The sequence below is a fragment of the Capricornis sumatraensis genome, unplaced genomic scaffold (genome assembly GCF_032405125.1).
Source record: "Capricornis sumatraensis isolate serow.1 unplaced genomic scaffold, serow.2 scaffold54, whole genome shotgun sequence".
Lineage (NCBI taxonomy): Eukaryota > Metazoa > Chordata > Mammalia > Artiodactyla > Bovidae > Capricornis > Capricornis sumatraensis.
Window position 1 is genome coordinate 12501 of NW_027184663.1, and position 25773 is coordinate 38273.

At 57.6% G+C, this 25773-nt stretch overlaps 1 protein-coding gene and 1 long non-coding RNA gene across 3 annotated transcripts; one reads left to right on the top strand and one right to left on the bottom strand.

The window, feature by feature from the left end:
* The first annotated feature begins 11199 nt into the window (after positions 1-11199).
* PLCXD1 (phosphatidylinositol specific phospholipase C X domain containing 1) lies at positions 11200-25470 on the top strand. Of its 2 annotated transcripts, none has more exons than XM_068963531.1 (7): positions 11200-11312; positions 15484-15633; positions 17985-18121; positions 20711-20839; positions 22902-23057; positions 23738-23921; positions 24863-25470. In XM_068963531.1, the coding sequence occupies exons 2-7, from the start codon at positions 15504-15506 to the stop codon at positions 25099-25101; spliced, it is 975 nt and encodes a 324-aa protein (XP_068819632.1). In that variant the 5' UTR covers positions 11200-11312; positions 15484-15503; the 3' UTR covers positions 25102-25470. The 2 variants fall into 2 exon arrangements, with proteins under 2 accessions (XP_068819632.1, XP_068819631.1); XM_068963530.1 differs by lacking the exon at positions 11200-11312 and adding an exon at positions 15222-15253 and having other exon boundaries at positions 15360-15633.
* On the bottom strand, positions 14561-15742 carry LOC138072488 (uncharacterized). Its single transcript, XR_011144353.1, has 3 exons — positions 15433-15742; positions 14715-14915; positions 14561-14634 (listed from the first exon to the last, which is right to left on the bottom strand). It is a non-coding gene; the product is annotated as an uncharacterized lncRNA (long non-coding RNA).
* Positions 25471-25773: the final 303 nt, after the last annotated feature.

Here is a 25773-nt window from a genome sequence, read left to right on the forward strand (position 1 = left end):
GATGAATGGATAAGAAAGCTGTGGTCCATATACACAATAGAGTATTACTCAGCCATCAAAAAGAATACATTTGAATCAATTCTATTGAGATGGATGAAACTGGGTCTTATTATACAGAGTGAAGTAAGCCAGAAAGAAAAACACCAATACTGTCTACTAATGCATATATATGGAATTTAGAAATATGGTAACGATAACCTTGTATGTGAGACAGCAAAAGAGACACAGATGTATAGAACAGTCTTGTGGGCTCTGTGGGAGAGGGCGAGGGTGGGATGATTTGTGAGAATGGCATTGAAACATGTATATTATCATATGTGAAACGAATCTCCAGTCCAAGTTCAATGCATGAGACAGGGTGCCCGGGGCTGGTGCACTGGGATGACCCTGAGGGATGGGATGGGGAGGGAGGTGGGAGGGGGGTTCAGGATGGGGAACACGTGTACACCCGTGGCAGATTCATGTCAATGTATGGAAAAACCAATACAATATTGTGCAGTAATTAGCCTCCAATTAAAACAAATAAATTTCTATTAAAAAAGAAAAAGAAAACAGGACTGAATTAACCTTAAAAGTGTTTGCACAGCAAAGGAACCCAAAATGAAAGAAGAAAACAGTCTTCAGAATGGGAAAAAAATTTGCAAAGACGTCACAAGGAATAAAGAAGATGGGGTACATAGACACAAGAAACTGTCAGCCAGCCACAACAAGCAGGAAAGGATGCCATGGGCGGCCTCAGGGAAGACACTAGACATGATTCCAGCAAGTGAGGTGAGGGGGCCAGGGAGGGGTACTAGCATAAGATATCACTTGTATCTGGGATCTAAAAATGGATACAGATGAACTTCTTTACTGTGAGAGAAACAGTCTCACAGACTCAGAAGAGAATCAATGGTCCCCGGAAAGAAATAAACAGAACAGTGGGACAGTTCAGTTCAGTCGCTCAGTCGTGTCCAACTCTTTGCGACCCCATGAAACGCAGCACGCCAGGTCTCCCTGTCCATCACCAACTCCTGGAGTCCATCCAAACTCAGGTCCATTAAGTCAGTGATGCCATCCAACCAGCTCATCCCCTGTCATCCCCTTCTCCTCCTGGCCTCAATCTTTCCCAGCTTCAAGGTCTTTTCAAATGAGTCAGTTCTTTGAATCAAATGGCCAAAGGGTTGCAGTTTCAGCTTCAGCATCCATCCATCCAATGAACACCCAGGACTGATCTCCTTTAGAATGGACTGGTTGGATCTCCTTGCAGTCCAAGGGACTCTCAACACCACACTTCTCTAACACCACAGTTCAAAAGCATCAATTCTTCAGCGTTCAGCTTTCTTCACAGTCCATATCTCACATCCATACATGACCACAGGAAAAACCATAGTCTTGACTAGACGGACCTTTGTTGACAAAGTAATGTCTCTGCTTTTGAATATGCTGTCTAGGTTGGTCATAACTTTCCTTCCAAGGAGTGAGCGTGTTTAAATTTCATGGCTGCAGTCACCATCTGCAGTGATTTTGGAGCCCAGAAAAATAAAGTCAGCCACTGTTTCCACTGTTTCCCCATCTATTTGCCATGAAGAGATGGGACCGGATATGGGACAGGGAGTAATGAACTGATTCAGTCTAACATAGGGAGGCTAATATTATATTAAAAAAAAAACTATCCACCAGGAACCACTGTGTAAACAGGAATGCTATTGAACACTGTAACAGTCTATATCGGAAAAGAACCTGGAAGAGAAGATATACACATCTACGTGCAAGTGAATCAAGTTGCTGTCGATCCAAAAGGAAAAAAAAAAAAACCCACAATCTTGTCATTCAACTACATATGCGTTAGGGAATAAAAGTATAAAAAGGGATCAGAAAAGCTGACTCTACTGCCCTCAGGACAGGGTGACCCGGACGGTGCCCCATCCCTGGAGCCTGAGCTGGTTTTGGTCCCAAGCCTGGAGGGTCTCGGTGCAGACAGAGCTGGGAGCATGGGGCAGGAAGTGTGGCCCCACGATGGGCCTGGGGGCCTCCTGCCCTCTGCCTGAGCTCCCAATCTCCAGATGCTGGCGGAACCTCCTGCAGAGAAACCAAGCCTACATCACCCAAGAATTGGCGGAGCCTCCAGTCTGGAACAGGTTGGCAAGGTCCCCTGACCACTCTATGTCCCCGAGGCTGGGGTTCCTACCTCCAGCCTCTGTCCTTAGGGTCACCCCACCTACAGATGACAGCACCCTCTGCAGAGTGGTGTCCACAAACTGGGATGTGTCCTGGGGACCCTGGGAAAGGGGGAAGGAGAAATGAGACTCAAGCCTTGGCACATTCCACTCTAGCTGACAATCAATGAACAGTTTTCCATGAACCTCAATGCCTGAGGACCAGAGTGGGGCAGGAAGCAATGCTGTTTCCTTAGGGCCGTCTTCCAAGAAAACGCTGTAAACCTAGCGCTGTTGGGCTCTTCATAGTCACAAGGCCTGCAGGGCTGTAAATGACCCCTCCCTTCCAGTCAGGTCCCGGGGTAAATCATCACACAGGAATTCAAACAGGGCCACCTTTCAAGAACACAATGGCAAGAGGTAAACTGTGGTCACTCTGCACGGTATCACAAAGAACCAGCGAAACTCCTCCAGCTCACTGTGTATTCAGTTCAGCTGCACAGTTGCTGTTGCGTTCTTCATATTCACAAGGCCTGCGGGCCTGTAAAGGACCCCTCCCTCCAGTCATGTCCCGGGGTAAATCATCAGACAGGCATTCAAACAGGGCCACCTTTCAGGAAGACAATGTGAAGAGGTAAGCTGTGGCCACTCTGCACAGTATCGGAAAGCACCTGAAACGTTCGTCCAGCTCACTGTGTATTCAGTTCAGCTGCACAGTTGTGTCCTAGTCTTTGCAATCTTATGGACTGCAGCACGCCACTATGTACTAAATCCACGCAAATCAAAACTCCCATGAAAAATCCCCTCCCACAGCTCAGAGTGCCCACCATCTAAAAATCTACAGAGAACAGGGGCTGCAGAGGATGGAGGCAAAAGGGGATTCTCCTACACTCTCAGTGGGGGTATACATGGGTGCGGGAACTATCAAAACCAACAAGGAGGTTCCTTATCAGATAAACACCCAGAAACCACATGGCCCGACAATCCCATGTCTGGGCTCAGACCCAGAGAAAATCAGCATTCACAGTGACCCGTGCACCTTGTTTTCAGGGCAGCTCAATTGGCAATGCCCAAGAACTGGAATTGTTGCTGGCCAAAATCTTGGCTTTCTCTGCCCAGTGAAGCCAAATAAAAAATACAGAGACAGAGTATGAAGGAGATACAAAGGTGGCTTTTATTCTCAAGCCAGCAGAGAGGGGAACACAGTAGGGTCGTGCCTCAAGGACTGTGCCCCCCATCCCCTGCCCATGAGGAGTATAGGAGCTTATATACAGCAAGGGCTCACAGTCAGGAGTCTGATGAAGAACAAAGGGCATAGGATCTCGATTTCTTCCTCATGCATGTCACCAGAGACAGTCATGGGCTTAAGTCAGTAACCTCAGGAACTGACTCTGGCAGTTCCGTGTGTCTGCGGCCTTCTTTCTGATACGTAAGTACAAGGGGAAGGGTGTTGTAAGGGTGGACACCAGACAGAGGATGCATTCAGCATGCGGTGCAAGGAAAAACTGTTTACTGTAGCTCCTGCAGAGTTAGGGGGCAGAAAAGCAAATTTAGTTACAGACATTCAGAGTTATGAGCAGTTAAAAGTAAAAAAAGAAAAAAAGACCTAGGAATGTTCACACCTGCTCACTGCTTTCTTTATCTCCTTTCTTCTCAAAAAAGGGAGAGAATAAAGAACTCACTCCTCTTTTGTTCCTTTACATGCATTCTCAGTCACTTCAGTCGTGTCCACCACTTCGTGACCCCATGGACAGCAGCCCGCCAGAATCCATGGAATTCTCCAGGCAAGAATGCTGGAGTGGGCTGCCATGCCCTCCTCCAGGGGATCTTCCCCAATCAGGGACTGAACCCATGTCTCCTGCACTGGCAGGCAGATTCTCTACCAGCAGAGCCACAAGGGAAGCCCCTTTGTTCCTTCCCCCTGCAACAAATTCAACCAGGATACCCATCGAGAGGAAAGTGAAGACAGAGTGGTGCTGCTCTGCACTGGAATGCTACCCAGCCCTGAGTCAGAACGGAACAAAGCCAGCGACAACTGCGTGATGGAGAGTGATTACCGTGCTAAGTGAGGAAGGCCAGAAGAGAAAGCCAAGCATCACAAGCTATCGCTGACGGGTATCTTCTTAAAATTAATGCAAATGTAGGCTATTACACAGTAGAAGCAGACGCATAAACTTAGAAAACCAACTTACGGTTCTTAAAGAAATTAAGTTAGGGATGTGCGATAAATGAAGAGTTTGCAAGGAACAGACAGACATCAAACAGAGAACCAGGGAAAAACTGCTGAATAGTAAAGGGCAGCCTAGTGGAGACACTGTAATCCTCTATCTTGGGAAAACGAACCCAGAAGAGAATTGATAAACGTCGGTGTATCACTGAATCAAGCTCCTGTACACGGGAAACAAACACAGTATCCGAAATCAACCCCACTCCGAAATTAAACAAGGCATGCACAAAGAAATTTACAAGTGGAGGTTGAAGCAAGGCAGTGCTGCCACCTTGTGGCCATTTTTGTAACAGCAACTCTAAAAGCTGTGTTCAGTTCAGTCCTCACTCGTGCCCAACTCTGTGCAACCCCATAGACTGGAGCACGCCAGGCCTCCCTGTCTGACTGACTCCCGGAGTTCACTGAAACTCCTCTGCGTCGAACCGGTGATGCCACCCAACCATCTCATCCTCTGTCGTCCCCTTCTCCTCCCGCCTTCAATCTTTGCAGGCACTCAATGCTCACAACGTCCGTGGAGTATTAAGTAAACAACTGCCCTCCAGAAGCCTCCCAGGGAGGATCAACAAACAAGAATTCAAAACTTAGCAGACGGTCACAGAGCCAAGTGCCACAGGCACCTTTAACTCACATCCTGTAAGAGAAAAATCACACCAAATGACGTCCACATCGCTAAATATCAGGGATGCCTGTCAGCCCTGCAATGAGGTGTGGCCTCATTGGGATCTTCCCAACCCAGGCATTGAACCCGGGTCTCCCTTATTGCAGGCAGATGCTTTACAATCTGAGCCACCTAATGCAAATGAAGTATCTCACCCAGTTAGAAACACACACAAACTTAGAAAACCAACATACAATTATCAAAAAGGTGTTAAGGATGAGGGAGAAATTAAGAGTCTGCTAATCTCATATACATAGTGGGGCTTCCCTAGTGGCTCAGACGGTAAGGGTGTTCTTAGTCGCACAGTCGTGTCCAACTCAGAGACAGCATGGACCTAGCCCACCAGGCTCCCCTGTCCATGGGGGTTTTCCAGGGAAGAAAACTGGAGTGGGTTGTCATTCCCTCCTCCAGGGGATCTTCCTGACCCAGAGATCGAAACTGCATCTCTTGCGTCTTCCGCGGCAGGCTCTTTACTGCTAGCAGCACCCGGGAAGCCCACGTACACGGGATGAATACACACACATGACTGTGTGTCAAAGAGATGATCGAAAGGGACTTAGTGACGAGCAGGGGACACACACTGTCGCCACCTGTGCAGAACAGAACCCAGAGAAGGACGAGATGAACGCCTGAGTACCACTGAATCACGTTCCTGCACATCTGACCAGGCAGTTTCAGAAATCAGCTCTACTGCAACAGAAAACAGCAAGCAATGAACGCACAGAAAGAGGGAGAAAAGGAGAAATCGGGGCCCTGAAGACATGCTGCTGGCTTGTGGCCGCTTCTTCCAACAGCGACTCCAAGAGCTCTGCTGCCTGCCTCCACACGAAGACTCTGCGACCCCGTGGACCGCAGCCCCCAGGCTCCTCTGTCCATAGGCTTCTCCAGGCAAGAGCACTGGAGTGGGTGGCCATGCCCTCCTCCAGGGGATCTTCCCGACACAGGAATCGAACCCGCGTCTCCTGCACTGCAGGCAGATTCTTTACGGTATGAGCCACAGAGAAGCCCCACTGCCTGGAAGGGGTTGTTTATAAAGATCTCAATCCCGGCACACCTGGGAAGGGCTGGCGGCCGGGTCAGCCAATCCTCACCCATCAGGGGCTCATAGCGGCGGAAAACGGGCCTTGTTGTGCCGGCCAAGTGCAAGGAACAGCAGTGCAGTCCTGAGGGTCAGGATGGACGTGGGGCTGCAGCTCTGGCTGGTTTTCTAATCATTTTATCTGGCCCTCAAGTAGGAGGCAGTTTCAAGCAGAACTTCTCCTAGTGAGAGGAACCCAGGAGTCTGGCAAAGGGGGGGGTGGTGGGTGGAGACGGTGCCCGGTGCAGCGGAAGCCTCTGCAAGTCCTGGTGTTCGGAGTACGCACAGAACAAAGCCCAGGGTCACTGACCTTCCAGGAGCGGCTGTCTGTCAGTCCAGGTCCTGCTCTGAGCGGCTCAGGGTCAGGCCAGGAAACGGGCTGGGGGTGCTCTGCGCTGACCTTGGGTGTGCTGAGCTCCGCCCAGACGGGCCCCTCCCCTGGGCAGGATCAGCCCGCGTGAGCCCATGCCCTGGGAGGGGCGTGTTAACAAGCGCCCTCTCTTTGCAGCTGGCACACCGTCGATTAGGGTGCAGATTAAGACGAGCTGAGGGCAGAGGGTCAGGGCCCTTTCGGTTGTGGCCCCGCAGGAATCCAAGCTCGCTGTGCTCGCCGCAGGACAGGAGGTGTGACAAGTAACACAGCTGTGTTCTTAGAGCCAGATGACCAACAAGGTGGCCAGTGAATGTCTCCACATAAACATCTTGTCGGGGTCTGGATGCCAGGTTCTTTCAGGAATCAGACACGGGGGACGTGAGGAAACCAACTAAAAAGACCCTCATTAATCTTGCAAATATCCCAGAATGGCGAGCCTCAGGCAGGCCGATGTGTTAATTTCTTCCTTCCCGCAGCCCACAGGGGAACAGGGTTCTGAACAAAGGCGCTGCAGCTCATCAGACTGGCAGAGGGGTGGGATTCTCAAAGTGGGGCCATTAGGTGTGATTATAATAACAAAAGCAAGTCAGTCAGCAAGGCACAGAAACAGTTCCAACGGGGAAGAGCTGTCTTGGTCTGCAGCGTGGGAAGGTGCCGGGTTCACAGGGTCCTGCCTGGGAAGAGTGGCTTCCCGTTGCCCTTCCCTCCCCAGCGCCTGGCACCACCTCCTGTCCTTGGGTTTGCCTGCCTATTTCCTGTAAGTTGAATCATACATTCTGTGGTTGTTCTGGGCTGGATGTTTGTGCCCCCTGAAATTCACATGTTGAAATCGTAACGCCTAGGTGATGGTGTAACCAGCGGCGGCGGGGGTGAGTGATGAGGTCATGAGTGGAGACGTCATGAACAGGATCCCAGTTCTTATGACAGGGACCCCCAAGGAGCCCCCTCAGCCCTTCCTCCACCTGAGGACACTGTGAAGACCCCGCTCCCAACCAGGAACGTAGTTTCACCAGAACCTGCCCATCCTGACACCCTCATCTCAGACTTCTGGCCTCACAACCATAGGAAATGCATTTGCGCTGCTCACGCGCCCAGCCGTCTGTTTTGCTGTGGCAGCGCAAGCAGACTCAGACAGTGAGTCCTTCTGCCGCTGCCTCTCTCTCTGAGCGTCGTGTGTGCAGAGTCCATCCACGTCGTATCCTGTGTCAGAGCTTGACTCCTCTTCGCGGCTGTGTCACATTCCACCGTGAGCATGGACCCCATTCTGTTTATCCACCCATCCATCCACCCACCGTCCCCACCATCCATCTACCATCCATCCACCCATGCGTGGGATACAATCCACGGGGTCGCAAACAGTCGGACACGACTGAGTGACTGAGCACGTGAACAACGATAAGGGCGTTAGCCATCTGCCTCCACGGAGATGTAACCCGTGCTGCTGCAGCTGCTGACTTCCAACACCCCCGAGGGGAATTCAGGGTTCAGAGTGACGCCCTCTGTGCTCCAGGGAAACTGGTGGAACAGGTCTTTGGATAGTCAAGATATTTTCCGGAACTGATTTCCTGATCCCAATCTTTGCATTTCCTCATATCTAGAAATTAAAAGACACTGCTCCTTGGAAGAAAATCTATGAAAAACCTAGACACCGTATTAAAAAGCAGAGACATACTTTGCTGACAAAGGTCTCTATTGTTAAAGCTATGGTTTTTCCAGTGGTCATGTATGGATGTCAGAGTTGGACTATCAGGAAAGCTGAGCACTGAAGAATTGATGCTTTTGAACTGTGGTGTTGGAGAAGACTCTTGAGAGTCCCTTGGACTGCAAGGAGATCCAACCAGTCCATTCTACAGGAAATCAACCCTGAATATTCATTGGAAGGACTGATGCTGAAGCTGAAGCTCAAATACTTTGACTCACCGTGAGATGTTACAAGGTTTGGCACCGCTGTCTGGGGACCACACACCCTTCACCCCACAGTGAAGGAGGAGGGGACTGCCAGAGGGGCACACGGGAGGGGCCTGCACCGTGGAGCTGGCATTGGGGGAGAGCATCCTCTGTTGGCTCATCCTCCCTGGGGTTGCTCCATCAAAACAGAAGTCACAGGCCATCGCTTTCATTGGAACCTGTAAATGGCTCTCCCGTTCCCTGAAGGAGCGTCAGTGAGAAAGACAGAGCCCTGGCACCTGGTCCCACATGCATGGACCCTGAGCACCCAGGAGCAGACACCAGGGTCACACGTCCTTGATTTCATTCATAAGAATCATCAGAGCAGGAAACCCATGGAGACAGAGCGGCCCGCAGTTTTCAGAGGAAGTGTGGCTGGACTTCACGGTGGCTCAGAGGCAAATAATCCGCCTGCAATGCAGGAGACGACGGTTCAGTCCCTCTGTGGGGAAGATTCCCCTAGGGGAGGAAGTGGCAGCCCACTCCAATACCCTTGCCTGGGAAATCTCATAGAGGAGCCTGGAGGACTGGTCCCTTGGGCTGCAAGGAGAGCCAACCCGTCAATCCTAAAGGAAATCAGCCCTGAATATTCACTGGAAGGACTGATGCTGAAGCTGAAGCTCCAATACTTTGGCACCTGAAGCAATGAACTGACTGATTGGAAAAGATCGTGATGCTGGGCAAGACTGAAGGCGGGAGAAGGGGACGACAGAGGATGAGAGGGTTGGATGCATCACCGCCTCGATGGACATGAGTTTGAGCAAACTCTGGGATTTGGTGATGGACAGGGAGGCCTGGCGTGCTGCGGTCCACGGGGTCGCAGAGTCAGACGCGACTGAGCGGCTGAGCACAGCTCTCACTGCGTGGCTGCGAGAGGCAGCAAGCGAGGAGGCGGCGGCCTCTCAGCTGGGCCTGGAGGAAGGAGGTGGGGGTGGGGTCACTCAGGGGAGCAGCAGCTGCTGCGGCTGTAAAAAGGCACAAGCTTCTTGTTACATCCAGGGGTCACTGGCTGCACGTGTGTCTGTGACCAGGACGGTCCCCGACGGGGGCTGCAGTGGAGGTCCGTGCCCTGCCCGCCCAGCTCCAGTGGAGGTCGGCGCCCTGCCCGCCCAGCTCCAGTGGAGGTCAGGCAGATTCTTCACCATCCGAGCCACCAGGGAGGACCTCAGGACCGGAAATTCCTGCTGGAAGGCTGGCTTTAGGTGATTGGCTGGGGCTCCGGGGGCTCCAGGGGTTTACTGGAGTGGGCGTCTTTGTGTAATTTGGGGTCTGGAAGCTGGTTAGCGAAGATCTGGAGGCTTTAAGCAACCAGTAGAAAGGGGCTGGGGCTTCCCAGGTGGCACTAGTGGTAAAAACCCTCCTGCCAGCGCAGGAGATTTAAGAGACCCAGGTTCGATCCCTGGGTCAGGAAGATCCGCTGGAGGAGGGCATGGCAAACAGTCGGACGCGCCTGAGCGACTGAGCACGCAGAGGGTGCTGACCCTGCGAACGGTCGGCTCCCCTGCTGCGCCAGGACCTCTGCTCTTGGTTCTTAATCAGCTCACTCCCTTCTGAAATGCTCTGTGTCTGGAAATTCTTTTCCAGCAGAAAGCAGGGCTTCTGGGGACCTGGAGAAATCCGGGTGCTGTGACTGAGGAGGGTGACAGCGAGGCGGGGAGGGGACCTGGCTTGGAGGGAGAGGAGTCGGGGCGGCAGGAAGCCCTGCCCAGAGGGAGGAACAGGGGCAGGAAGGAGCCGGTGGGGCCCGAGCTCACATGAATGCGGGAGGCGAGCCCCCAGAGGGAACTAGCAGCTCCTGCAACAGGGACTCAGGGGCGAGGGGAGAAGGGCCGCCTGCAGCTGTTTCTCTTGGCCACCCTGTGATGTCTCTTCCCGCCCCCAGGGACTATGGCCCCCTGGCTCCTCTGCCATGGGGCTCTCCAGGCACGAACACTGGACTGGGTTCGCGCTTCCTCCTCCGGGGTACCTTCCCCACCCAGGGCTTGAACCCGCTTTCTGGTGTGGCAGGCAGATTCTTTACCTGTGAAGCCTGGCCACCAGGCGGGTTCCCGGCAGTGAGCTGGAATTCACGGTCCACCTCTGATCCCTTGACCTCCAGCCACAATGGGGGAAGGGAGGCGGGGGCCCAAGGCGCTAACTTGCGAGGAGCAGACAGGGCTCGCGGAGGGCGAGGGACTGACCTTCCTGGGCCCTGTCACCTGGGGCCAGCGGGGCTGCAGGTGAGGACTCGCCCTGGGGGTCCACCTTCACCCGAGGAGACCACACACCGCAGTCAGGGCTGGGACAAGGGCCACTCGGGGCCGGACACTTCAGTGGAGGACTTGGCCACCTGCCACCCAGCGTGACCCGGCGGGATCAAAGGCTTGGAGGCCTGGATGATGCAACGGAGCCCTGGGCTGACAGCCCTGTTTGCTCCGGTCCTGGGCGGCAGCGACCACATGCTGGACAGCGGCCAGCGCTCAGCCAGGTGGTCAGGTCGCCCTAGCCCAGCTCACGGCCCTCAGGGCCCCCGTGGTCACACCCGGGTCGCGCTGGCATCCCACCGTCTGGGCGCTGGACCCACGACGGCCCCTGGGCAGGGCTGGGCCCTGCAGACTGTCCGTCGGGGGCACCCGGGCCCCCCAACCCGGCCAGGCAGCGCTGTCCGCACAAGAGTCCCCCGCCTAGAGCCGGGCGATGCAGGGGGCGGGGCGGGGCATGTCTAGGAGGCGGTCCCCCCACCTCGGGGAGTGGGTGTTTCCGCATCCAGTCAGGCCTTTGAGGAAACGCCTGAGGCTCCCGCGGGCCGAACGAGCTCAGCGAGCAGCCGGGAGTTCCCGCTGGACTCCGCGGTCAGAGAGTGCGGTGCGCACGCGGCGTCCCCCGGGGAGACACGCGGACAGACTCCCTCGGTGAGGCGGGGGTCCCGGGAGGTCTGCGCGCTCGGGCCCCCGGGCCCTGGGCGGCCGGACTGGGCAGCGGGAGGGGCTGGAGGGCTGGGACCTCGCGGGGGAACGGAGGCGTCCACCTGGCGTCTGCAGGTGGAAGGAGAGTCCCTCCGGGCGCGAGCGCGGGGCCCGACAGAGGCCCTGGACTGCGGCTCGCGGGGCGCGGTTTCAAGCCCATCACGAGTCCCGAGCCGGTGCTGACCTGTGCTGGCTGGTGCCACTCGGGGAGGACAGCTGATGACCCAGGTCTCCATCCTGTCCTGACGCTGAGGGGGTAGGGCCACGGGCTGGTCGGGGTGGGTGGGCACTTTGGGAGCCCGGGAAGTGCTTGGGGACCCAGTGAGCCTTTCAGGGGGCTGGTGAGTTTAGGGGACCCAGTGAGCGTTTCATATCTTGGGGACCCAGTGAGCCGTTCAGGGGGCTGGTGAGTTTAGGAGACCCAGTGAACGTTTCATATCTTGGGGACCCAGTGAACCTTTCAGGGGGCTGGTGAGTTTGGGGATCTAGAGCGTGTTTCAGGGGGCTGGTGAGTATCTTGGGGACCCAGTGAGCCTTTCAGGGGGCTGGTGAGTTTGGGGACCTGAGCAAAGGTCTAGGAGCCTATCGCTTGTGAAGCCTGCCCACCACTCGGGGCCGGGTGAGCAGCACGACAGGAACGGCTATGTGCTGGGTTCGCCGGCCCTGCGTTGCTCCATCCATTCATTCACCTGAGAACTATGCCCTGGGCGCCTGTGTGCCCATCCCACCCGCAGACGTGCGTGCGGGCACACGGGGCCTCCCCCGTGTCTCCCCGGGGCCCGCGGGGACGGAACCTGCCCTCACCGGCAGGCGCCCCGCACGCTCACCTGAGCGGCCGAGGACACAGAGGGCGTGGCAGGCACCTGAGGAAGTGCCCCGCCGAGCCTGCGGAAGCCATGGGGGCGCGCTCCCTGGGGTGCTGTCCGAGGCCTCAAGGCTGCGTGGCCCCAAGCATTCCTGAATCTGCACTCGGAAACCAGACAGCTGGGGCTCACAGCCAAGGGAGAGAGGGTAGGTGACCCACACGTGTGTACCGGGGAGACGGGAGTGTCCTGCGAGTACGGGATTGGTGTCCACGGGGGATGGAATTTTCCCTCCCTTCACAATGAAGCCACCAGGGTCTCAGGCCAGCGCACACAGGAGGATGAAGGGCTTGTGACTCAGTGACCCGGATTCTGATGGAACAGACGTCCGGGGATGTGGAGACAGGAGGGCTCAGGACTGGGCAGGAGCCCTGTGTTATGGGGAGACGTGGACAGGACACCCAGCGGGCAGGAACCCTGTGTTATGGGGAGGTCTCCTCTGCGAGGGGAAGAGACAGACACACACCCACAGGTGTCCCCAGGGTGCTGACACAGACGCACCAGAGGAGTGCTAGGAGCCGGGGCGCACACACCCGCAGCTGCTCCCCACGGCGCCGCGTGGTGCTCCCCAGGCCGCTGGGCTCGCGCTTCTGACACACTGTTTAGCTGTGTGTTCTACTCGCATCTCCTTGAAGCTGATGAAAATCATGTTCGGATTAGGAAGAGACTTTTATTCTGAAGGGTCATTGTGAAGAGGAAAGGGGACTATTACAGGAAAAGAGTCCTTCAGGCAAGAGAATTACGCTAGAGAGGGGATGATTACACAGAGGTGGGGCTTTGAACTGTGGTGTTGGAGAAGACTCTTGAGAGTCCCTTGGACTGCAAGGAGAGCCAACCAGTCCATTCTGAAGGAGATCAGCCCTGGGTGGTCATTGGAAGGACTGATGCTAAAGCTGAAACTCCAATACTTTGGCCACCTCATGCGAAGAGTTGACTCATTGGGAAAGACTCTGATGCTGGGGGGGATTGGGGGCAGGAGGAGAAGGGGACAACAGAGGATGAGATGGCTGGATGGCATCATGGACTCGATGGACGTCTCAGTGAACTCCGGGAGTTGGTGATGGACAGAAAGGCCTGGCGTGCAGCGATTCCTGGGGTCACAGAGAGTCGGACACGACTGAGCGACTGAACTGAACTGAGGGCTTTATTTGTGCAAGGGGCAATATTACTGCAGAGAGGTGACTACTATGACAGAGGGGAAATACAGCCATCAAAGGGCCTATGACCATGTAGGGAGGATATTCCTGTGGAGAAAGTGAAAGTCGCTCAGTCCTGTCTGACTCTGCACAGGCCGTGGGATTCTCCAGGCCACAATACTGGAGTGGGTGGCCTCTCCCTTCTCCAGGGAGTCTTCCCAACCCAGGGACTGAACCCAGGTCTCCTCCATTGCAGGCGGATTCCTTACCAGCTGAGCCAGCAGGGAAGCCCTGCTGTGGAGCGGGGACCCCTAATAAAGAAGGACCCTTACTGTAGTGGGGGACTATTACTGTGGAGGGGCAACACTGACAACAGAGGGAGATTATTGGAGGAGAGACTCTTACCATAGAGACAGACTTACTACAATGGGGGTGGACCCCGACAGTAGAGGGGGACGTTCACCATAGACGGAGATTAGAGCAACAGAGGACTTTTACTCTAGAGGGGGGATAGCAGAAGCAGACGATTGTAATTATGGGGACTACTGGAATCGAGGAGGACTATTATTGCAGAGACACTATGACACTATAGGATCATTACTCTAGGGGAGACTACTACTGTAGAGGGGGAACTTTGACAACAGAGGGGCACTATTACTGTAGAGGGGGGACTCTGACAACAGAAGGGGACTATTACTGTAGAGGGGGGACTCTGACAACAGAAGGGGACTATTACTGTAGGGGGGACTCTGACAACAGAAGGGAACTATTACTGTATAGGGGGGACTATGACAACAGAAGGGGACTATTACTGTATAGGGGGGACTCTGACAACAGAAGGGGACTATTAATGTAGAGGGGAGACTGTGACAACAGAAGGGGACTGTTACTGTATAAGGGGGACTCTGACAACAGAAGGGGACTATTACTGTGGGGGGGGACTATGACAACAGAAGGGGACTATTACTGTAGAGGGGGGACCTTAAGAATGGGAACCACCCCTGTCCATGGAGAGCAGTAAACACAAGAACAGAGGCCCAGGCATGTTTGCCATGAAAGCACTCCTGGTGGCACGTGGACCACAGGCCCTGACTGGGAGGAGCCGTTAGGGGGGACTTCTGCCCAAGCAGGGACAGGGGCTGCAGTTGGGGCTGGGCAGGCGGAACCAGCGGGTCGCAGGCCCATGCTCTGACCGGCTCAGCCCCGATGGACGATCCCGGGGAGGAACTGGTCTGTGTGGCCGGGTCAGGGAAGTGAGGATCTGAGTCTCTACAGGGAGGAAAACTGTTGCAGAAACTGTTTCCAGGACACGGGGGGTGAGGGCGGGGCTTCCTGGACCCCCGGGTCACCTTCAACACCACGCAGAGGGCTCTGTCCCCGCTCCCTGGTGGGAAGACGAGGCACAGAGGCTCGGGAGCGATGTCAGAGGCCGCCACCGAAGTCCTGTCTCCAGGTGCTTCTGTTTTCAATCGTCTCCTTGCATCATGGGATGGCCGCGCTTGGCCCCACGGTAGTAAAGACGCTGGTGTTTTCACTTCCCTGTCCCCGCCCTGTCAGGACACCCGCCCGTAACAGGAGAGAGGGGACACTCAGACCCTGACCGGAGGCGCTCCCAGCTGCTTAGCTGCTCAGCCGGGCGCTTCATCCTGGGAGCCTATACTGTTTCGTTTCCTGCAGCAACACCCACCAGACGGACAGAGCGCCTCGGGGCGTGAAGGAGGTGTGGCCTAGCGCCTGCGCTCCAGCCCCCTAGGATGGAAGCCCCCATTCCTGGAGGCCCCGCAGGCTCAACAGGGGCCCCTTAGAGGAGGGGCTGGTGCAGAGCGCGAGGGTGGGCGGCCCTCTGGAGGGGGTCGCCAGCTCCAGCCGCAGGGAGAACAGACTTGAGGTGCTGGGGTCTGTCTGTTGGTCCCTGTCCCCCCTCCCTTGCCCCCCCTCAAACCCTCCCTTCACCTCCCGCGTCTCTTCATGTCTCTGTCCATTTCTGTCTCTAGAGCTGTCTCCCTCGCCAGCGCCCCATCCTTTCACTTGGAGAGAAGCCCGCAGGTTCCCGTTTCTGAGCCACACCTCCGCGCACGTCCTGTTTCAACTCCTGCAGAGCCCCGTTTCCTCCCGCAGATCTCCCGGCTCGGCCTCCGATGGGCGGGCAAGTGAGCTCGGCCGGCTCCTTCGGCGGCCTGCCCTGCGCCTCCAAGGCGAACGCGGACTGGATGTCGGCGCTGAGCTCTCGGCTCTGGGACGTGCCGCTGCACCAGCTCTCCATCCCAGGTGAGGCCCCGCAGGCTCGGCTCGGCGGGAAGGCGGCCTCCAGACGGCCCCGGGTGTGCGAAGCCTCAGTGCCAAACATGCAGGCACACACACGTACAGGCACACACGCGCACACACACACACGTGCAGGCACACACACTGCACACACACGGAACACATGCACACACATGCACACCGCACACACGCATGCACACACACAAGGAACACACACACACATATGCGTGCACACGTAGTGCACACATACATACACACCCCAGCACCTTCCGTCTGGGTCCACTTTATCCCCATTCAACCCGGAAGGCACATGAACCCGAGAGCGCCTGCCTTCAGGACACGTGCCAGCCCTGGGGAGGGGGGCGTGCTTTCTCGGCCACTGTCCTACTCCCGGGGACCCCTGGGAACTTGAGCTTCCTCATCTTCGCACCCACGTTTTCCATCAGAGCTCAGGCAGCACCTTCTGCACTTGAGCCCGGAGCGCCCAAAGTTTAAGGTGTCCACCCGGCCCCAGACGACTCGGTAAGTGGTACCGGAACTATTTAATTAAAATGAGGAACCTCTTGACTCCAGCCAGTTTGGTCGCAAAGTGCTGCAAAGCTCAGCCGTGGGCAGGCATCTCGACTTGGGAATGCCCGGAGGTACCCAGGTAGGCGGGCACTTCCAGGGCGACACTGCTGTGCTCAGGCCATCGGAGGGGCAGCCACCGGGGCCTGGGCGGGGAGGGTCCCCGCCGGCCAGCACCAGCCTGCTTACCTCCCAAGGTGCAAACGCACCATTCTCCACGCACACTCCTCCGGCCGCGACCCTGGGCACTGCCCGCTGGGCGCGCACACGAGCAGAGGGACGAACAGGAAGTGCCGTTTCCTAGGGAAGGCAGCCTCAGACTCCTCCTCGCCCTCTCGACGGCTCTGGGGTTTGATGCCCGCCACCCCACCCTCCCTGGGAGGGGCCCACACGGCCTTTCCCTGCGGGTGTGGAGCAGCCAGGGAACCGCGGACCCTGTCTCCGCCTTTCCGCTGCTTCCCGGCGAGCAAGGCCGTGGGGGCTCCGCAAGGAGGGGGCATCCGGGTCTTCAGGCCGCCTCCACCCACGAGGGGCCCGCTCTCCTTACACAGAACTCCTGAGGCCCTCCCCCAGGCCCGGGCACCTCTCACCTGCTTCCGTCTTTGCAAATGTGCCTGTTCTGGACATTTCTCATAAACGCTCACGGAAAACGTCTCCTTCTCTGCTCCTCTCACTGACCGCCATGTGTTCACGGTCCGTCCACTATGCAGCCTGTCAGAGCTTCACTCCTTTTCATGGGGAGTCACAGAGCACCGTGTGCATGGACCACATGCTGAGAACCCACCCATCCGTCCATCCACCCACTCACCGGCCATCCACTCATCCACCCACTCCTCGTCCATCCACCCCCTCATCCATCCGTCTAACCACCAACTCACCATCCATCCACCCATGCATCCAACCACCCCCATCAGTCCCTCCCTCCACCCCTCCACCCCACCATCCAGCCACCACCCACCCACCCATCCACCCACCCCCCACCCACCCACCATCCATCCACTCATCCACCCTCCCATCCACTCTTCCGTACAGCATCAAATCCAATTATACTGTGAACTTGTAAATCCTCCTTCCCATCCCTTGACCCTGAGAATAAATTAAGAAAAAAAAATGGGAGAAAGAAATGCAGCTCGTCCAGACCTATGTTCAGAGACAGAGGGAAGCATTTCTGGATTGTCCCCTGGTGACTGCTAAGGTGTGAATCTGAGCACAGTCTCTGAAACAGACCACACAGATTTAAAAGGAAAAAGAATAGATGGAACCGGTGTCATAAAGAGCCTGAAAATACTATGAATGACTTCAGAGTGCTTGTAACTAGAGAGGGTCTGTCTCTGCTCACTCATGTCACACTCTCTGGGACCCCACGGACTGCACCCGCCAGGATCCTCTTTCCGCGGGATTCTCCAAGCAAGAATCCTGGAGTGGGGTTGCCGGGCCTCCTCCAGGGGATCTTCCTGACCCAGGGATCAAACCTGCGTCTTCTATGTCTCCTGCATTGGCGGGCGGGTTCTTTGCCAGGAGCACCACCTGGGAAACCACAAACCATGGAATCACAAGCCATCTGAAGCCTTTCCTGTCCAAAACCGGCACTCCTTAAAGAAACTGCCCTCCACTTGCTCCCATCTGCAGAGACCCCATTGCGAAACAGGATTCAGTTCCGCGGTCTCGGCGGGCGTGACTTTCAGGATTCCCTGCGCCCTGCGGCGCTACAGCCGTACGTCCTGAGGGCGGCCCGGGGGCACGGGGCAGGCTCGGGGCTCACGTGTCCCCCGCCTGGTATGCCTGCACAGGGAGTCACGACACGATGACCTACTGCCTGAACAAGAAGTCGCCCATCTCCAGCCAGGAGCCGAGGCTGCTGCAGCTGCTGCGCAAAGCGCTGCCGTGCGCCACCCTGCCCGTGGTGCTCAAGTGGGCCACCACACAGGTGAGGGTCTGCAGGCACGCCCAGCCCTGGCCCAGCGCCAGCCACTGGTGCGACCCCAGGGCGGCGTCCTCATCCCTGTTGGGGAAACAGGACTGAGAGCAAACCTGCTGTACAGCTCAGTTGTTCTTGAGTCGCTCAGTCGTGTCTGCCTCTTTGCAACCCCATGGACTCAAGTCTACCAGGCTCCTCCACCAGTGGGATTCTGCAGGCAAGAACACTGGAGTGGGTTGCCATGCCCTCCTGCAGGGGATCTTCCCCACCCGGCGAGCCTCCCAGAAGGGTAGCAAAGGACAGAGCTTTACTGTGGGCCAGCCTGAAGCCACGAACTAAGAGCATCACAGGCTGAAGTCAGAGGCGGGGGTGGGGGGGAGGGAAGGGGGGGCCCGCCCATTGTGCAGCTGAGGACACCTCCTTCCTGCTCCCAGCTGAGGACAGCTCCTTCCTGCTCCCAGATGAGCAACAGCTGAGTTCCCACGTCCTCTGAGCTGGCTTTGTGTTTGCAGAGCGACACCCCCGCCAGGTAGGATTCCTTGGTGGCTCAGATCGTAAGGAATCCGCCGGCAATGCAGGGAACTCAGGTTTGATCCCTGGGTGGGGGAATAGCCCCTGAAAGAGGAAATGGCCGCCCACGCCAGTGTGCTGGCCTGGAGACTCCCATGGACAGCGAGCCTGGCGGGCTGCAGCCCGTGGGGTCCCAGAGAAGCAGACGCAGGCACCCCCTCCCTCCCCCTGCAGGGCTCCTCCCCTCGGCGCAGGGTTTAGGGGGTGGGGAGAAGCCGGGTGGGCGGCAGTCACTGTGCAGGATGGAGAGGGGTCGATGGCGGGGCCTGTCTGAGAGGAGGGGGCACCGGCTGGCAGCAGCCGTGTCGCTGGCACACAGGCCAGCCGGGGGTGGATGGTGGGGGGTAGAGAACCCGCCCGGGCCCAGGGGCCGCAGGAACAAGGGCCCACCTCGGGGGCAGGCGGCCCCGCCTTCCTGTACCCTGCGTGGGGGGCACTCACATTCCTGGTTTCTCGGCTCCCAGGCTGGTCCTCCCCAGGGGACCAGAGGCTGTCAAGCACACCTCTGGCCTCTTGTAATTGCACCTCTGGCCTCGTGTAATTGCTTCCCCCTGGGAGGTCCCCAGTCGCTGGAATCCTGCTGGGGGACCTGAGGGGCGGAGAGCAAGGGCTGGAATGTGGGCAAGCCTCATTCCTGCTCCAGTCAGGCGCCTGCAGCTCGCACCCAGAGGGGCGGGTCCACCAGAGCCCGGGAGGCCTGTAGGGCTGGGGGCCCTCTGCTCTGAGGGTCCCTTGCTGCCGGGGTCCCTCCGTCCTGGGAGGCCTGGGTGCCGAGGTCTCCACTGGTAGGGCTGCCAGGGAGGCCTGGGGTGTGCGTGGTGGCGGGGGGTCTTTCCGGGGGTGTTGAAGGTCAGCGGCTGCCTTTTAGAGGTGGATGGCAGGTCACAGCTGGCAATGTTCGTGTTAGGTTTTGCTTTCTCTTTCTTTGCACTGGATGGGTGGGGGGCCTGTGACTTCCTTTCCCTTTTTTATCCTTTTCTTTCTCTCTTCTTCTATGATGGCTCCATGCAGAGAACACAGCACCGTTTTCTGCTACTGGCTGATGTTAATATTCATTTTACTTTTCCTTTTACTCTGGCTAGAGGGAGACTATCGCTTTCTTTCCCTTTTTTTAAATCCTTAGATATTTTTCTTTTTCCATAATGACGCTGTGTAGAGAGCACTGCCATTTTCTGCTACTAATTTAAGTTAATATTAGTCTTTGCTTCTTTTATTTTGGATAGAGCACATCTGTTATTTTCTTTCCAACTTTTTATCCTTATTGTTTTCTTTTTCCATTATGATTCCTTGTAGAGGACAAAGTACCTTTTCTGCTACTAATTTATGTTACGGCTTCCCTGGTGGCTCAGCTGGTAAGGAACCTGCCTGCAATGCGGGAGACCTGGGTTTGATCCCTGGGTTGGGAATACCCCCTGGAGAAGGGAAAGGCTCCCCACTCCAGTGATCTTGCCTGGAGAATCCCATGGACAGAGGGGTCTGTGGGCCACAGTCCATGGGACTGCCAAGAGTTGGACACGACTGAGCAGCTTTCCCTTTTCATTTCCGTTGCTGTTATTTTTTTGCTTTTTCCTCTTATTCACGCGGCAGGCAGAGCTTTCTTCCTTTCCTTCTGCCCCTTGGTTCCTCCTTGCCTTCCCTAGCGCCTCTGTGGGGGTGGCGGCAGACCTCTGTGGGTCCCGTGTGTCCTCACGTCCGAGGGTCCAGCTGGGGTGTCCTGGAGCCTGCGCTGGTGAACCCACTGGGGGCTTCTGCCCAGGGACTGCCAGGGAGGAGGGTGAGGCTGGACCCTGCAGGGACCCCCAAGAGCACAGTCTGGGCCCCGGCTCTGGCTGCACGTGACCAGTGACCCTGCAGACCCTGTTCCCAGAAGCAGGGCCTGAGCCTGGCAGCTCCAACACTGCCGACTTCACGGTGGACGACGCGGCCCTCAGCTGGGCGTCCTCAGTGCGGGCCCAGCCCCCGAGGGCGGCGACGAGCCGAGGCAGGGCCACCCTGTGCCCAGCACCGGTGACCGACCCCTGTGTGCAGGTGCTGAGCGTCACGGAGCAGCTGGACGCGGGCGTGCGGTACCTGGACCTGCGGATCGCACACATGGAGGAGGGCTCCGAGAGGAACCTGCACTTCGTCCACATGGTGTACACGACGGCCCTCGTGGAGGTGGGCACACGCGCGGGGGGCCGCCAGCCAGGGACAGCCATGTGCGGTCCAGGCAGGACAGGCTGGCCTGTAAGGGGCAACACAGGCCCACCCCAGTTAGAAGATGCTGACCCCTAAGGGGGCGGACGCACACCCACTCAGACAGACACACGTCCACCCCAGTTAGAAGACGCTGACGCCTAAGGGGAGAGACACATGGCCACTCAGATGGACCCACGTCCCTGCCAGTGAACAGAGGCAGACCCCTGACCGGACACACAGGTCCACCCGTTAGAAGAGAGGGGCAGACACACGGCCACTCAGACAGACACACGTCCACCCCAGTAAGAAGACGCTGACCCCTAATGGGATGGACACACATCCACCCGTTAGAAGACGCTGACCCCTAAGGGGGCGGATGCATACCCACTCAGACAGACACACGTCCACCCCAGTTAGAAGGCACTGACCCCTAATGGGATGGACACACGTCCACTCAGACACACGTCCACCCCAGTTAGAAGGCACTGACCCCTAATGGGATGGACACACGTCCACTCAGACACACGTCCACCCCAGTTAGAAGGCACTGACCCCTAATGGGATGGACACACGTCCACTCAGACACACGTCCACCCCAGTTAGAAGGCACTGACCCCTAATGGGATGGACACACGTCCACTCAGACACACGTCCACCCCAGTTAGAAGGCACTGACCCCTAATGGGATGGACACACGTCCACTCAGACACACGTCCACCCCAGTTAGAAGGCACTGACCCCTAATGGGATGGACACACGTCCACTCAGACACACGTCCACCCCAGTTAGAAGGCACTGACCCCTAATGGGATGGACACACGTCCACTCAGACACACGTCCACCCCAGTTAGAAGGCACTGACCCCTAATGGGATGGACACACGTCCACTCAGACACACGTCCACCCCAGTTAGAAGGCACTGACCCCTAATGGGATGGACACACGTCCACTCAGACACACGTCCACCCCAGTTAGAAGACACTGACCCCTAATGGGATGGACACACGTCCACTCAGACACACGTCCACCCCAGTTAGAAGACACTGACCCCTAAGGGGGCGGATAGACACCCACTCACACCGAAACACACCCACCCCGGTTAGAAGACGCTAACCCCTAAGGGGACAGACACACGTCCACTCAGATGGACCCACGTCCCCTCCAGTGAACAGGGGCGGACCCCTGACAGGATAGACACACGTCCACCCGTTAGAAGACGCCAAACTCTAAGGGGGTAGACACACGGCCACTCAGACAGACACACGTCCACCCCAGTTAGAAGACGCTTACCCCTAAGGGGAGAGACACACGGCCACTCAGATGGACCCACGTCCCCTCCAATCAAGAGAGGCTGACCCCTAGCAGGATGGACACACGTCCACCCCAGTTAGAAGATGCTGACTCCTAAGGTAAAGGGATGGACACACGTCCACTCCAGGCAGGAGAGGGCTGGTCTCTGGCATCAGCCACTCAGAATCCCCAACCAGCATGCGTTTCTGAACTCACACCTGCAGCCCTGGCCTCTGGGGCGTCTCCCGCAGTTTGGCTGAACCGGGTCCTCAGCGTGTCTTCCTGTGTCCAGTCCATCCTCTCGGCTGCCAACTCACTGCACAGTTTCCTCTGGCCGCGGCCCCTGTGCCCCCACCATAGACGCCAGCGACCCTCGGGGTCTGGGGGCGCCGTCCCTGGGCCTCGGTGTGCGCGCACCCTGCTGGCCTCGCACGCTCCCTGCAGCGCACACTCCACACAAGCCTATGAGCACTGCTCCCTGCTGCTGCGCGTGCACACACATGCACAGCTGTGCACACACAGGCCCTGACCACACACACGTGTGTGCACCGTACCCACAGGAGCGTGTACACACACCCACGGCTCCCCGCTGCCACTCGGGAGAGGCTGGGTCCCTTGGGAGCAGGCGCCTTGCTTTGTGTCTCTCTGTGTCAGGACCCCCGACCCGTCTGTGGAGTGGTCGTGCTGGGGGAAACCCCCACCCACGCCCCTTCGTCTCTCACACAAGGCCCTTCTCGCCACCCCCGCCCAGGACACGCTCACGGAGATCTCCGAGTGGCTGGAGGGCCACCCCCGGGAGGTGGTCATCCTGGCGTGCAGGAACTTCGAGGGCATGACGGAGGACCTGCACGAGTACCTGGTGGGCTGCATCAAGAACATCTTCGGGGACATGCTGTGTCCCCGCGGGGTGAGCGGGGCTCCCCGCTCTCGGCGGCAAGGGTGGGGGGAGCGCCAGGCTCCACTGTAATCACGGACCGTCTGCTCGCCGCGTGAGGCTGATTCAGGCGCCAGGTGACGCCGCTCACGGAAGCGCAGTAATCCACTCACACGCCAGTAACCAGCCCATCACTGGTCACAGGCACCCAGTAATCCACCCTGCCCGGTCTCCACTCAGACACCCCCAAAATCCATCAATCACTCCACAAGATGCCCCAGTCACCCACCTGCCATTTCCTATTAGAAACCCCATTAATCCACCCACCTCTGTTTCCACTCAGGAACCGCCATAATCTGCCCATCACTGCTCAAGACACCCTAGTAATCTACCCAGCAGAGTCTCCACTCAAATACCCCCAAAATCTACAAGTCACTGCTCAAGACACCCCAATAACCCACCCATCACCGTCTCCACTCAGACACCCCAGTGACCTACCCACCAGTGTCTCTACTGAGACACGTCAATAACCCACCCACGACTCTCTTCTCAGAGAACCCGATAACCACCCCATCACTGCTCACAGACACCCCAATAACCCACACATCACTGTAGCTTCTGGGACACCCCCAATAACTGACACAGCGTGTCACAAGGCACCCCAGTAGCCCCTGTGCACATGTCTCACGGGCACCCGGCTGATCCTCCTCCAGGAAGTGCCGACTCTGCGCCAGCTGTGGTCACGGGGCCAGCAGGTCATCCTGTCGTACGAGGACGAGGCGTCCGTGAGCCGGCACGCGGAACTGTGGCCCGGGATCCCCTACTGGTGGGGGAACAAGGTGAAGCCCCAGGACCTCGTCCACTACCTGGAGCGCATGAAGAGCTGCGGCCGCCCAGGTGAGTGCCGCCTCGCACCGGGACACCTGGTCACACGCGTGTCCGAGGGCTTCGGGCTGGCTTTGGGTTCAAGCCGTGAAACGGAACATGACGTGTTAGGGGACGTTACTGTGTCCACCACAGGGGGTCAGGATGTGGACGTCCGTGCGCACATTATTGTGTCCACGACACAGGGTCAGGACGTGGACATCTTTGGGGTCACCGTCCAGCCCGCCTGCCCTCTCTAACAGGAGAAACTCATGAGTCAACACCCCTGTGAGCCCCTGCTGTCTGAACTTTGGTCTCTGTCGGACATCTGAAGCTCTGACTGCTGCAGAGGCCAGAGTCTGGATGGGGTGACGGCATGGGCGGGTGACTCCATGGGTTAGTGGTCACATGGGCGGGTGACCGCCTGGGCAGGTGACCGCATGGGTTAGTGGTCACATGGGTGGGTGACCGCATGGGTTAGTGGTCGCATGGGCAGGTGACCACATGGACGGGTGACCGAGTCGGTGGGTGACTGTGGGTGGGTAACTGGTCTGAGTTACTGACCACATGGGTGGGTGGCTGTGTGAGTTGATGACGCCCCGTGTGGGTGACCACATGGATGGATGACTGTGTGAGTGGGTAATCATGTGGACAGGTGACCGCATGACTTTGCAGGTTAGGGACTCCATGGGTGGGTGAACACATGGCTTGCTGGCCAGGTGGCCTAGAGACCCGTGGGCTGCTGACCCCATGGGCGGGTGACCGAGTGGGTGGGTAACTGTGTGGGTGGGTGACCGATCTGAGCTGCTGACCACATGGGTGGGTGACTGCGTGAGCTGCTGACCCCGTGGGCGGGCGGCCGTGTGAGTCGGTGACCACATGGGGTGGCTGGCCACGTGACCCCGTGGGTTAGTGACCGCACACGAGGGCGGCTGGAGCCGGCACCATGAACAGCAGCCCCTCTCTTGTCCCAGGTGGGCTGTTCGTGGCCGGCATCAACCTCACGGAGAACCTGGAGTTCATCCTCGGCCACCCGGCCTGGTCGCTGCAGAAGCTGACCCTGTCGGGGCTCCCCTACCTGTGCGCGTGGGTGCGGGCCCAGTGCCCGGGGTCGGCCGCCGGCTGCACCAACATCATCGCGGGCGACTTCATCGGGGCCAGCGGGTTTGTCAGCGACGTCATTGGGCTGAACCGGAAGCTGCTTCGGGGCTGACGGACGGCGCGCGGGCGGAGCCGAGCACCCCGGAGGCTGCTCCTCGGGCGCGTCCTGTGACGTCACCGGCCTGAACCGGAAGCCGCCTGGGGCTGACGGACAGCACGTGGGTGGAGCCGGGCATCCCGGAGGCTCCGCCTCGGTTGCGTCCTGTGACGTCACGGGCCTGAACCGGAAGCCGCCTGGGGCTGACGGACGGCGCGCTGAGGAGCTGGGCCTCCTGGAGGCAGTTGTCAGTCCTCTCCTGCGGGGCTGGCAATCCATCCATCCATCCACGGAATATGGGTGGCTGCAGAGGTGGGGCCGGGTGGCAGGGTCCACGCGCTCCTCGGTCCTCCGTGTCTCTCAGCGGATGTAGGGTGTGAGGTGATGATTAAAGGCGACTGCGTGATTAGTACAATCGCATCTTCCAAGGAGACTCTTGGGTCTGTGGATTCCCCATGGGAGAGGCTGGGGAACCCCCTCCCCCTGGGCGCTGAGAGCGGCCGACACAACCCCCAGCTGGGTCGAGGGGGTGGGGGGGCAGTATGACACACTGTCCATAGGGGGCACTGAGCGCATAGCGATCCCACTGAGAAATCCCTTTTATTAGATGAGGGGCTGCCCTGGTGGCTCACCTAAGAAGGCCTTCCTGTCTCTCCTTGCTATTCTTTGGAACTCTGCATTCAGGTG

Bases quoted from the DNA above. Each gene is read 5' to 3' on its own strand.
- PLCXD1 (XM_068963531.1), top strand. From the start codon at position 15,504: ATGGGCGGGCAAGTGAGCTCGGCCGGCTCCTTCGGCGGCCTGCCCTGC. The intron at 15,634-17,984 runs GTGAGGCCCCGC...ATGCCTGCACAG, and splicing joins GCACCAGCTCTCCATCCCAG to GGAGTCACGACACGATGACC. The intron at 20,840-22,901 runs GTGGGCACACGC...ACCCCCGCCCAG, and splicing joins ACACGACGGCCCTCGTGGAG to GACACGCTCACGGAGATCTC.